We start from the raw sequence: 13,224 nt of genomic DNA on the forward strand, positions 1-13,224 counted from the left end.
TATCAGCAAATGGTCCTATCCAAATATAGACTTTATGTTTATTTAGCCCTTCCTTCATTCATTTTTCACCTATTTTTTTTTAAATTGAGGTTTGTCTTGCTAAACACATTTAAAGCTTCCAAGACTAATTATATTTCTATAAAGTTTGAGGGAAACTTATAAATAGTTTTGTGGTACACAATAAAAAATTCCATCCTTATGGTGCCCATCTAAAGCTTAAACAAGTTTCTTTTTGATGTCTGTGTGCAGAGGAAGAAGAGGAGGAAGATGAGGATGATAACATGTCTACTGTAATGAGGCTCAGAACGAAAATGCCATGGAAAACCTGTTGGTGGTACCTCACTTCTGGAGGATTCTTCTTACTCTGCCTGATGATTTTCTCTAAGCTTTTGAAGCATTCAGTTATTGTGGCTATAGACTATTGGCTGGCTACATGGACATCTGAGTATAATATAAACAATACTGGAAAAGCTGACCAGGTACAGTGGGTTCAGTTCTGCTCTAAAATCATCAGGAAACTATTGAGATTAAACAGTGATGCCAATAGTTAGATGCTAACAGCCCAAATGTCAGTGGGTTTCTGCAATGATTTCATAAGTTAGTAATTAGAACAGAACCTGAAATAGAATGAACTCAGTAATGTAAAAATCACGTCTATTATTACTACTTTTATCTTTAAAGTTTATCATAAGAAATATGAAAAGATGATGTTTGTATTTGGATTCAAGGAAGTTCTATAAACACAAATGTGCAGTACTTTTTGTTGTACTTGTGATGGTATTTGATTTTAACTCCTTATTTCAGTGTCTTAGCTAATCATTCTGTGGATAGGGAGGTGAAGAATGAACTCCGCAAAAAGTAGAAAACCAAGAATATGCTCAAAGCTGAAAACTAACTCTCTATCTTCATTTGACCTTAGACAAATCCTGAAAGAGAGTGAAGGAAGTGAACAGGCCCGTGGCCTGTGGGACTATATGGTTGGGGTACTGTCCTGGATCTGCAAAAACTGCTCTCCTTTAACTATTAAAGTGTGCAAGATGCCAACCATCTTGTCTGACTTTGACATTTGGTTTTCTAGTAAAAGAAAAACCCAGTTGATGATTTCTTATGAACGTTTCATGTTGGTTGCCTTGTAGACCTACTATGTGGCTGGATTTAGCATACTTTGTGGAGCAGGTATTTTCCTTTGCCTGGTTACATCTCTCACTGTAGAATGGATGGGTCTCACAGCTGCCAAAAATCTTCACCACAATCTTCTCAATAAGATAATTCTTGGACCAATAAGGTAAAGTAAGGTCTTTTTGCTCCCACAAACAAAATAATAAAATATGCATTTTTAAATTTTAAGTGAAATGTGAAAGTTAAAAGAATTTCTTCAGTCTGAGCAAATGAATAGGACAATGGCATTTTCACGACTCTAGACATCCCTTAATACTGCTCAGGTTCCAGTTAGTTTAGTATTATCATGTTCTTCAATCTGTTCACTGCCTAGGTTCTTTGATACCACTCCCCTGGGGCTGATTCTCAATCGATTTTCAGCTGATACTAATATCATCGACCAGGTGAGTGCCTGGGTTACTTCCACGTTCAAAAATAAGCTTCTCTGTAAGCTGAACTACATTTTAAGATAAAGCATGATTACTATTAACAGTAAAGAATGCTAAAATGTAAAGCCTGTTTGCAATGATTCGTAGCAAAAAATATTAATGGAAAACTTTAATTCAAACTAACTTGTGCATGTAGCAGAGGATACTTACAAGCCAGTGTTAAAGTGACATAGCAAAGAATGAACCAATATTTAAAGTTTTTTATTATAAAAAGAATGATTTTGATTAATGTTGTATAGCTATTCATAAAAAAATTCTTAAAAGTTTAATATCCATGTAGAGTATCTCCCAGAAATGACAGGTGGAATACCAAACTATCTTAGATGTTCTTTACTTTTATTAGATTGGCTCTTGGGGCTTTAGATGGCGTGATAGTTCAGGGAATGTTCTAAGAATTATAGTTTAGTGTAAGATCCTTAGGTCTCAAGAAGTTTGTCTTGAAATTAAAGATGTCAGATTCAACAGAGAATCATTGCAAGAGCAGAATCCTTAGGATGATTGAGGGAGGAATTCATTAAATCCAGATCTGGCCTTTCTGACGTTCCAAAGTAGCATTGGAAACTCACAAATTATCTTAGATTTAGAAAAAGAATGCTTGATGCATGTAGCTGACGAGAAGCATGCTGAGACATTTTGAGGGATACTTGGCATACATGTTGGAAAAGAAGAGACAGAACACTCACTAGTTAAAAGTTAATAAGATTGCTTCCTAGAAAATTCAAAATAATTAGCAAAAGAAAAAAGAAAAACAACTGGAAATTTCAGCAGAATATCTGGATGAGACATATCGTATGAAGATTGGTAACTTTCTCTACATACCAATTAATAAATTGTGTGAAAAATACATTCCATTTATAGTAACAACAAAAACTAGGAACTAGAAATCACCTAATATGAAGAAAAGATATCCAGCAATTTCAGAAGTCATTAAAATTCTGTGTATGTTATATTCTGTGTATATTCCTTTATCAGATATCTAAAAACTATAATAAAATTAAAATACTCCATTGATCACAGAAGACAAGATGACCAAAAGAACAGAATGGAGAATTCAAAACCACTAGCATATATAGAAATTTAATGTAGAATAACTTGGCATCTTGAATCAGTAAAAAGGACTTATTTTGATAAAGTATATTGTAACGATTAACTATTCATAAGATACAAAACATATGCATATAGAATAAATATGGTGACATAAAGCCATAAATTATAAAATTAAACATAAATTAATAGTTTAGAATCTGGGAAAGAGAAAGATATAAAATTCAGAAACAATAAAGCCCAATAGATTTGACTGTTTAAATTAACTTTTATAGAGCTAAAAGCATCAAAGACAAATTTAAAATGTAAAATCCCAAACAAAGCCACTCAAAGAATATAAGCAAGGAATTGTAGAAAACTAATTTTAATGTCTTCTAGCAGAAGTATACCTAAATAGCTTTTAAAAGTACTATACATCCATTAAAAGGAAATAGATTTATATACACTTACTTGGGAAGATTTACAATCCATCTTATCAGGCAAAGTAAAACAAGCACATGGATGAATAAAATTTATAGTATAGTGCCATTTTACATAAAATACCAAGATAAATAGGTAGATAGGTAGATAACTAATCAATGATATGTAGATAGATAGGTAAATAGCTATACTAAACTATGGGTAGTGAGTGAAGAATTGCTTACTATGAACATGAATGTATACTATTGTGTAAATAACTCTATAACTTGCCATTAATATAAAATGAATATTTTTGTTGCATTGTAATCAATGCTTCATTTGAACTAAGATACATTTTTCTTTAAAATGACCTTTTCAATAGCATATCCCTCCAACTCTGGAATCTCTAACTCGCTCAACACTGCTTTGCCTGTCTGCCATTGGGATGATCTCCTATGCCACTCCCGTGTTCCTTGTTGCTCTTGTGCCTCTTGGAGTTGCCTTTTATTTCATCCAGAAATATTTCCGAGTTGCCTCTAAGTAAGTACAAGTGTTCTACTCATTTTCAAAAGCCTGTGTATTTGATTGACTGTGAATTACATTTGCTGCAGTGTTTTTTTCCAGATAAGGTATGGAATTTAGAAATGCAGCCAATTTTTTATGTGCTTATGCCTATTCTTAGATGTAGTATAAGTGTTCTTGCAAATTTTTGTTTGAGCCTTATACATAGCACTAGACATACACTAACATGTGTATTGATCTGTTGAGTTCCAAGTCTGCTAAATTTTTTATCCACTGGTTCTTTTTCTGAACTTGACATTGGCAGAAAACTTACTAAATCAAACATAGTCCCCAAGAAAGTAATTTAATATCATTTATTCCAAAGTGGAGATAAATTTACAAATTTTTAAACTTTAAAGTAATGGTGTGAAATATTAGAAGTAAAGAAAAAAATCAGTGATAAATCAGCCATGACTATAAATGTAGATAATCTTGAATGTCTGACAAGAGTGTTATAACTTTAAGAGGTTGGAAAATTTGGGGTTGGATCATTTTACCCACATTTGAATATCCAGCTAAATAAATGAAGGGTAGCCACGAATTTTAAATTCTTCAGTTAATACAGAAACTGTCATTTGCCAAGATCATGAATAGTTAATGAAATATAATATCAGTGGTTTTAAAATTTACAGTTTCACCATGAAGCTTTGCTATAAATAGTATAGTAAAATCTGTTATTGCAAGAATCACTTTATTTCAACAAACACTTATTAAGCACTTACTGTGTTGCAAATATCTGTGCTAATCTAGGTGAGGCAACCAACATGAGAAAAACCTGTTCTCAAAGAAACTTAGTCTCCTCTTAATATAGAACCTATACAAAGTAATCCTAATATGTGGATTTAGTGCTAGAATAAAAGGCAGATATCGAGTTCATACAGAAAATCGAAAATATTTAATATGACTTGAGTGCCCAGAAGATGAAGGAGAGCAGGGAAGATAAGTAGAAAAATGAGGGGTTCCAGATGGGAACTTCTGAACATATATAACACTTCATAATTTAAAAAATATAATTGTGCCTTCCCCTAGCCTATGAGCAAGGGTCTTTTAAATACCGCGTGTTCATAGTAAATAGATTTTTCTTTTTTTTTTTTTTTTGGTAGCAATTCAGACTGAAAGGGAGAAGTTAGTGATCAAATTCCCTTTTATTTCCTCTGATGTTGTTGGAGGACTTACCCATTTGAAAAAGTCCAGGGAACTTAACAGACTATTTTTATATACATGAAAGAGAATGTAAGTGGGGAGCTAGCTACTGGAAATGCCTTGGGGTTTTGAATACCTAATTCAAAGGTCTAACAGGTAGTTAGTCTTTTCTTCTTACAAGAATACAAGATCAAGCTGTATCCTCACCTGTTTGATTCCACAAAACACATTCCTGTAAACAAAGTTTACTCTGTCCTTTTTTTCTTCTCCACTAACCTCAATGTAGTGACCATTTCATTGATTGTGTGACATGTACCAAAAGTCATTTGGTTTCATGTTTAAAAATAAGAAACTATTTCCAAATATTCATTTTTTTGTTCTCCTTCCCTCTGTCTTTCCCTCCTCCACCTGTAATTTCTGAACTAAACAAGTCCATTTTAGAAATACCAAATTGCAAAGACTTTGCATTTGTTTGTGGGGTTACAGAGGAGCCAAGAACGGCCTAATTGTTGAACATTGTGTAACAGTGTTTATCAGTTCAGTTGACTCTGGCAGGTGAATGTTGATGCTGCTTCTCTAATGTTCTCTCAACCCTGATGACCCAAAGTAGGGCAGAAAAAAGATGGAAATAAAATCTTTGAAATAAGTGCTTTGAAATAAGTGGTATAATTCTTGGCCTGTCTTCTAGAAATGCTAACTCATAAGGTTTAAAGAAAAGTTCTCAAAAGTACGCATCTTTTTAAAAAAAGTCAGATTCTAGCAATTCCATTCAGTGAATACTTTACACATACATACACACACATTCACACACATACACACACACATGCACAATACCACACATTTATAAATGTATATGTCTATACATATAGTTCCTTGGAAGAAATCAATGGAAGCTCCATGAAGACATTGTGTCCAAAGCCAAACTCTTGATCTATTTTCACCAAATCTCTTTCTCTTTGTCACCCCCACCCTGGTAAATAGCACTGTCATATTTTGATTATGCTAAACCACAAATAGCCATGCCATATTATATTTGACTTTTCTTTACCTTGATACAACTAATTAGTCATATTATATTTGACTCTTCTTTTCATTGATACAACGAACTTTATATTCATTGCAGAATATAAAGTTATTCCAGTAGGCTATCTCACAGTCTTGACCCCATCCTTTATTTTAAATCTAATCGGCATCATATTAATTTAGAATTTTAAAAATCTCTTATGCAGACTATCCTTACTGTTCCCCACTCACTCATTTTCTTTTATCCCTCACACTGTCTCCAAGTAATGTTGATCAGGCACAGCTCTGATCATTTCATCTGTAGTCTTCAGTGTTTTTTTTTTTTCTTCCTAATCTCTTTAAGAATTCTCTGCAGTCTAGTCCAGGCTTACAAGGCCACATCTCTATGGAGCCATTTCCCACTACAGAGCCCCAAGGCCTTCTGGGCCTCAGCCAGAGTGAACCGGCCAAGTTTTCCAGACTTCTGTGCTTGCTCTTGTTATTCCTTTAGCTAATATTCACTTGTCTATTCCGTTGAAGCCTTCATCATTCTTAAGGTTTGACCTAAATTTCACCTGCCTAAAAAAACATACCATTCATTTCCGAGGTATGAATTAACTGCTCTTTCCCTGGGTTCCTACAGCAGTTTACATCAGCTGTTACACAAAGCTGAGAGTTTTGTTCAAAACATGTTCCCAGAATGTAACCATCTTTTTCTTCCTCTCTAATGTGTAAGCTATTGAAGTTTTTTGTTGAGAGCTAGGGGAAATAAATATAATGACGAACACAAGTATAATGACAAAATAACCTTGATTTAGAAGCATATGGTTCTTGAGCCAGGAGGCATGTGGAGCTTACTGTGGCTTGTCCTTCCTAGGGACCTCCAGGAACTTGATGACAGTACCCAGCTCCCTCTGCTCTGCCACTTCTCAGAAACCGCTGAAGGACTCACTACCATCCGGGCCTTTAGGTGAGTAAACGTGCTCATGTTGCTGATTAGGAGATTGCATCAGCAACAGATGTTTATCTTCAAATAATACATAATAGCTGACATTTTTTGAATGCCTACTGTGTGCCAAATAGTGAACTAAACCAGGAGTAAGAATAATGTGGCCATAAATGATCAGAATTAGAGCTTAACCCTCTGAAATTTTAATAAGAATAAAGAAAGGATGAAGCAACATATTGGAAAGGTATTAGCTTTGCATCTTAGATGAGGTTTTCAAAATTCTCTGGCCTTTATTTACTCAGCTATGAAATGGGGAAATCAGTCTTGCTCATTAGGGTGCTTGGACTAACTGTTGAAGAAGCACCCAGTCAGCAAGTTAAAATAAATGTATGGATGATAACAGTAACAATAATTCTAACAAAAGTAATACTGTTGCACCAAAGTTATTTTAGAGTTGAATCAACATTTTTCAACGTTTGCAAACAGAGTAATAACACAGGTTTTTGAGGAACACTGTTTCCTTGACCCTCAAATTTCTTGCCCTGTTTTCCTTTTCAAGTAAAATCAGAAAAGAAGACATTGCAGAATATTTCATTTGATCAGGAAAACTGACATTTTATAATGCTGTGTCTTTCTATCACCATTATTGCAAGTATGCTTTGATTTTTAACCAGAGATTTTTCTAACCTAAGAAATTTATTTTAAAAATGCAGAATTGGGTGTGAGAGTTGAATATAAAGACACAACTTTCTGAAACATTATGTATCACAGAATTTCTGCATAAATCTGTGCAGGTTTCATCACACAGCATTCACACTTCCTGTCCTGAGATGCTTTCCCCTTTCATTGAGGATGTTAAACTGTTTATTGGCACCAAAGATAGATTTTAACATAAAATTTATATTTAAATTATATCTAGCAGTGACAACAATTAAAATATTACCATTTTCACTAAAGTCCTTTCAAGTTAATTTACCAAAAAAAAATTTATTTAAAAACTGAACACATGCCAAGTACTATTCTTTCTTTTCTTCTCCACATTTTTTATTGGTACATTATAGTTGTACATAATGGTAGGATTTGTTGTCACATATTCATGCATGTACACAATATAACAATATATTTTGGCCAGTATCACGCCCCAGCACTCCCGCCATGTACTATTCTTGTAGATAAAGACTGAAAATATATGGCCTTTTCATTTCCATTCCAGCTAAAGGGAACACTCTTTGCCACCTACTTACCTGCCATGTTATCCTGTTTATTTCTCTTTTAGTGTTACCAGAGTATTTAAAAATTCAACTTTCTCTATTTTTAAATTGTTTACATGCTTATTATCCATCCTTTCCAACTAGAATGTAAGCTGTCTAGGAGCAGGCCTTTTTCTTCCCCCATTGTTATATCGTCAATACCTGGGAAAAATGTCCAGCATTGAATGAGTACTTAAGAAATTTATGTTGAATACTAGGAGACATGAGCTCTATCCTAAGGAGCTCACAGTCTAGAAGGAGAAATGGTTTTCACAAGAATCCATTGTTAGAAAGCAGGGTAGCATTTTGCCTCAAAAGAGTTGGGAGATAATTATTGAAGAGTAAATTTTGAATGAATAGCTAACCTGGCTAGTAAAGGGGATAGACTATTCAAAGCGGAATAGTGCAAAAGCATAAAGATTTCTATTTTATGTAGAAATTGAAAGAATCCCGTGTTGTAGGAATGGAGAGGGTGACTCACGATGAAGCTTGAAAACATGAATGCAGACTGTTCATGAAGCATATTGGATAAGCTCCTGAGCTTAGAGCTTATTCTTTTCATGTTGGGGAGCCACTGAAGGATTTTTAAGAGAACAATGACACAACCAGAGTTATGTTCATCAGAATAACACTGCTGTACTGTGAAAAATGAGTGGGGATGGTTGAGGCTAAAGGTAATAAGATGCCAGGAGGCTGTTGCAAGTGATCCAGATGACGTGGCCAGAGCTAGCTAGAGCAGGTACTAAGCACCTGGACAGAGAGTATACATTTTAGCAGGACATGAGACCAGTGAGAGTTAGGGAGAAAATGAGAATGAAGGAGAAATTGAAGTTGATTCCTTCCAGGTCTCTGATCCCCATAAGTGAGTACAGTTTTCCAAGTTAGGAAATTGAAGACCCTGTGGAGGATTGGGGAAGGAGATGCTGACTCTGGTTATGAATAGATCAAGCTGCTGATGTGATACCCACTTAAGATTTGGGGAGTTACTTGTGTATATAGGTCTGGTGTTTAAAGAAATATCTCAGAGAAAAAGATTGAAGGTTTAAGTGTTATCCTCTTAACAGATATTATTTAACATTTTGGCTTTCTTCTTACGAGGGACAGCATGTAGACAAAGAAATGATAGGGTAAATTCTTATATTACCAGCAAGTGGACAACAAAGGTAAAATGGAAAATACTATCTGCCAAATAAAGCTGGTCCTCCTAGGTTCATGCTTCTGGGTAAGGCAGGCTCTATTGCCTGTCCCTCCTAACCTTCTTTTATTTTGGTGAATTAGTGCTTTTCTCATTGCTGAAATATCAGTGTTTATCATCTGCTCTGGGAAGCCTTCCCTGACTGTCAGAATCTAGATTCCATGCCTTCTTACTGTCTCTATGCTGACTAGTATCCTAAACTTATTGCACTGTGTCAGATGCATCTGTTTCTGTGTTTGAATTGCTCCACAAGATTGGGAGTTCCTGAGGAGCTGGTAATGTGGCTTTTATTTTTACCTTCAGAATACGAAGGGTCAGAAACATTGCAGGTTGTTCAAAGGTTTCATGAATGATTAAAGGACGTTCCATTACTCTATGTATTACTTCCTGCTAATATCTCCATGACTCTTTCTTTATCTCATATTCTTCCTTCCCTCTTCACTTGGGCAGCCTGCTTGAACTCTTTCTCCAGTCAACTTTCTCAGGAAGGGGAAGTGCTAGTATGGCTCCTTGTCGTGGCTTTAGTCTTCTGGTTATGGTGATATTCTAAAATTCCAAAAAAATAAAAAACCTCTGGGTCTTTTCGATGAAAAAAACAAAGGATTTATTCTGGCCAGGGCCAAAGGAGCAGAAAGCAGACAGTTCTGCAGCCCAAGACCCTGAATGCAGGTGGAGGGTCCATTTAAACAGAAAAAAAAAACAAAGAAGGGAGCCATAAAAGTCATAAAAGTGGAAAGTACCAACTAACAGAACATTCTGAGAGTTGACACTTCTTATATCTACTCAGAACAGCTCCATAGTTTAAAGACATTGTGGTCAGGGTGCAAGTGGGTGAGGGTGTCAGCTTCTGTGCAAAAGTGGGCTCTTATAGGAAGGGGTCCAATTCCCCGTGCAGGGTGAGATGTCTGAGTCGAATGAAGTCAGCCTGGCTTAACTTTCAAATCAGCCCATAATAGTCTAACTAACAATCCCTTTGTGTGCTTCCTGATTCTGGCCAACCTCCACATCAGCCAGCCTGATGCTACCAAATCCAAACCAACACCTTCTGTATGGAAGAAGGATCTGGACCTTAGCAACCTTGATCTTGTGAGTGCTGGTTGAGCAAGTTGATTCCTGTAAAAATCAACTGCCCAATGAGTGAGAAGTTAATGGCAGTAAAGACTGAATTTACCAAGGCCTCCTCTCATGTTGTGTATATATGCAGATAGAAAAAGGCTAGCACACAAGCACTTTGTCTACCTGATGGCTTCCAAAGATGACTACTTAAGTAGTCAGCTGAAATTTTTGATAGCCCTTCATTCAAATGACACCTTCTAATAAGCAAGCAGTTATTTTAATAACTCTACCCAGGCCAAGGACAGATCCAGAGGTCTGACTGCTGTCGTTGTCTGATCCAAATGTACCACAGACCACTTATTATAATGGACTTGGATTTAGCCTTGTCCTCTTCTCAAGATTACAGTGATGTAATAGGGTCAGATGTTGCCACTTAGGAGACCAGACCTCACCTCCCACCGAGCAAGAAGAACCCAGACCAGTTAAGAAAGCAAGCTATCTGAGTGGTAGTCAAAGAATCAGGGTAGAGTTTAATCACCTGCAATTTCAATGCGAATGAAGAGACATATTGAAAGTTCTAGCTGTGAACAAGGATAATGTTGTCATTGAAGTGAAACAACTGAGCATTTTAAGAAGAAATTAAATGGTCAAGGGGAATAAAAGCAGAAATGAAAAGTTAATAAAATCAAAAGTTTCCTTTGTATATGAAAACCATGAAGCTGTTGGTAACTTTACCAAGAACAGAAATGGTAAAGTGGAAGAGAATTGAAGTCAGAATTCAAGGGGTTGAAGAATTAGCTGGAAATCAGGACCTGAAGGCAGCCAGGAAAAGTTACTTTTCAGTGAGCTTCACTGAGGTAGGAAGGAGTGGAGGGGGCTGAATAATTAAAGGAAGGAGTTCTTGACTATCTTTTTTTATTTTTTAAGGGTGTAAAAAGCTAGACATTTTTAAAGGCTAAAGGGAAGAAGTGGAGATATGGGCAAAAATGGAATGATTAGTGGAGCAGATATTCATAGCAGGTGGCAGGGATGGGTTCAAGGGACCAAATAGAGAGAAGAACTCCACTTGAAGAGGATTTTTTACAGAGCTCCTCTGTGAAGGTAAGAAAAGGATGTGTACAAATTCAGACAAGCCTCTGGATGGATGTATTGGTTAGCTTTCTGTTGCTGTGACCAAAAGTCCTGACAAGAACAATGTAGCCAACCATTCAGTTCATGGTCAGCTGACTCTAGTGTTCTGGGCGGAAGAGGTGGTGAAGGAAGGCTGCTCAGCTTCTGGTAGGCAGGAAGGGTGGGGAGAAGGAGAGGAGAGAGGGGACAGGGAGAGAGGGAAAGAAGAAGGAGGTTGGGGGAGGGAGAGAGAGAAAGCAAACCAGGCTCCAGAAACAAAATATAAATCCCAAAGGCACGACCCCAGTGACCTACTTCCTCCAACCACACCCTATCTGTCCACAGTTCAGAGAGTGCAGTAGTCCTTTGAAGTTATTAATCCATCAAATGGATTAATCCACTGATTAGGTTATAGCTCTCATATTCTAATCATTTCAGTTCTGAACATTCCTTCATTAACACATGAGCTTTTTGCAGAGGGTGGGAAGGAAAGGCTTGTATCTAAACCACAACCATGAAGCAGCAAAAAGTTGATGAATTCAACATATAACAGTCTTTATTTTCTCCCTGAAGGACAAGGTAAGGTCATCTTCTGAGAGTGCTGGGGACAAGAAGTAGGTAGAGCATTTGAAGGGATTGAGGAAGATTTGGAATGAAAGAAGATATTGACCAAGAGTCAAGGTTCACATTTTCATTTACCTTCTTTACGAGGTATACAAACAGAATTTAGCACTAGCATTGGTAACTTTAAATTTTGGAAAATTCTAGGTAGCCATAAGAAGAACTACATATTACATGTGAACCTTCCATGCTTGCATTATAGTTGGAGGAAATAAAGAATTCAACTTCTAACTGGGAGTATACTGCCTATGTCTAGAACCAGATTTAGATCTTCCAGAACTCTTTAAAAGTGAATATAAACATAATTTTCCCATATAGGTATATGAAAACAACAAAATGAATCTCACTATTTTGTATATCCATAAGAATGGCATCCTAACTACTAGAATAAGATCTATTTCATGCTTGCATAATATATAAAAAAACGGATTCTGCTGTCATGTATAAATAAAAATTAAAAAAAATAAAATAAAATGAAGAGAATAAATATAAAAGGCCAGGTGTGGTCTTGCACACCTATAATCCCAGCAACTCAGGAGGCTGAGGCAGATCACAAATTCAAAGCCAGCCTCAGTAACTAAGTGAGGCCTTCAGCAAATTAGAAAGACCCTGTGTTAAAATAAAAAAATAAAAAGGACTGGGGATGTTGCTCAGTGGTTAAGTGTCCCTGGGTTCAATCTCTAGTACAAAACAAACAAACAAACAAAAAAATGTAAATATAAAATATCATAAATATCAGCTTTTTTTTTTTTTAAACCAGGACAAGTCTTGAAAATGTGGGGAGGGTGCTGCTGCCATGGATGAAATTCTAGAATCTGTATGTTTGGTATTTGTGGTCAAGAACCAAACATGTTCTTTTCCATCCATCTGTTCCTTTCTTTTGAGCTACTTGGAGTCCCTAGAGTCTTGAGCTCTTTTGGAAAGTTGGTAGTTACTGATTAGGTTGCTTTTCCCTCTCTGAGTTCAGGGTTCATGGTGTCCTCACTCAGAGCAATGAACTCCCTCAAGTAGTTCACCGCAAAAGTAACACAGTTAAATTGACTGAGATTTCAGTGACCTTTCCTTTCTTTTCTTTCTTTCTTCCTCCTCCTCCTCCTCCTTCTTCTTCTTCTTTTTTTTTGGTCTGACAGAATAAAGGTCTAAGAATGTTCAGAAGATGAGCTGGATGTGGATGAAAAGATACAGACTGAGTGTGTCAAAGTTTCCATTAGGAAAACAGAAGATTTCTTGCCAAATAGAAACACACAGAAAGAATGTTCACTGCATTTCACCCCTCCCCGCTCACTG

General features: G+C 36.2%; 1 protein-coding gene across 9 annotated transcripts in view; it reads left to right on the forward strand.

Moving 5' to 3' along the window:
• Positions 1-13,224, forward strand: part of Abcc9 (ATP binding cassette subfamily C member 9) — a 128,066-nt gene that overhangs the window by 82,068 nt on the left and 32,774 nt on the right. For all 9 annotated transcript variants that reach the window (XM_071610099.1, XM_071610097.1, XM_071610098.1 and 6 more), the window contains 5 exons: positions 250-479; positions 1,137-1,285; positions 1,493-1,562; positions 3,433-3,590; positions 6,634-6,726. In XM_071610099.1, coding sequence (XP_071466200.1) covers positions 250-479; positions 1,137-1,285; positions 1,493-1,562; positions 3,433-3,590; positions 6,634-6,726 — 700 coding nt within the window. The remainder of the gene's footprint in view (positions 1-249; positions 480-1,136; positions 1,286-1,492; positions 1,563-3,432; positions 3,591-6,633; positions 6,727-13,224) is intronic.

Source organism: Marmota flaviventris, chromosome 3 (assembly GCF_047511675.1).
Source record: "Marmota flaviventris isolate mMarFla1 chromosome 3, mMarFla1.hap1, whole genome shotgun sequence".
NCBI classification, from domain to species: Eukaryota; Metazoa; Chordata; class Mammalia; order Rodentia; family Sciuridae; genus Marmota; species Marmota flaviventris.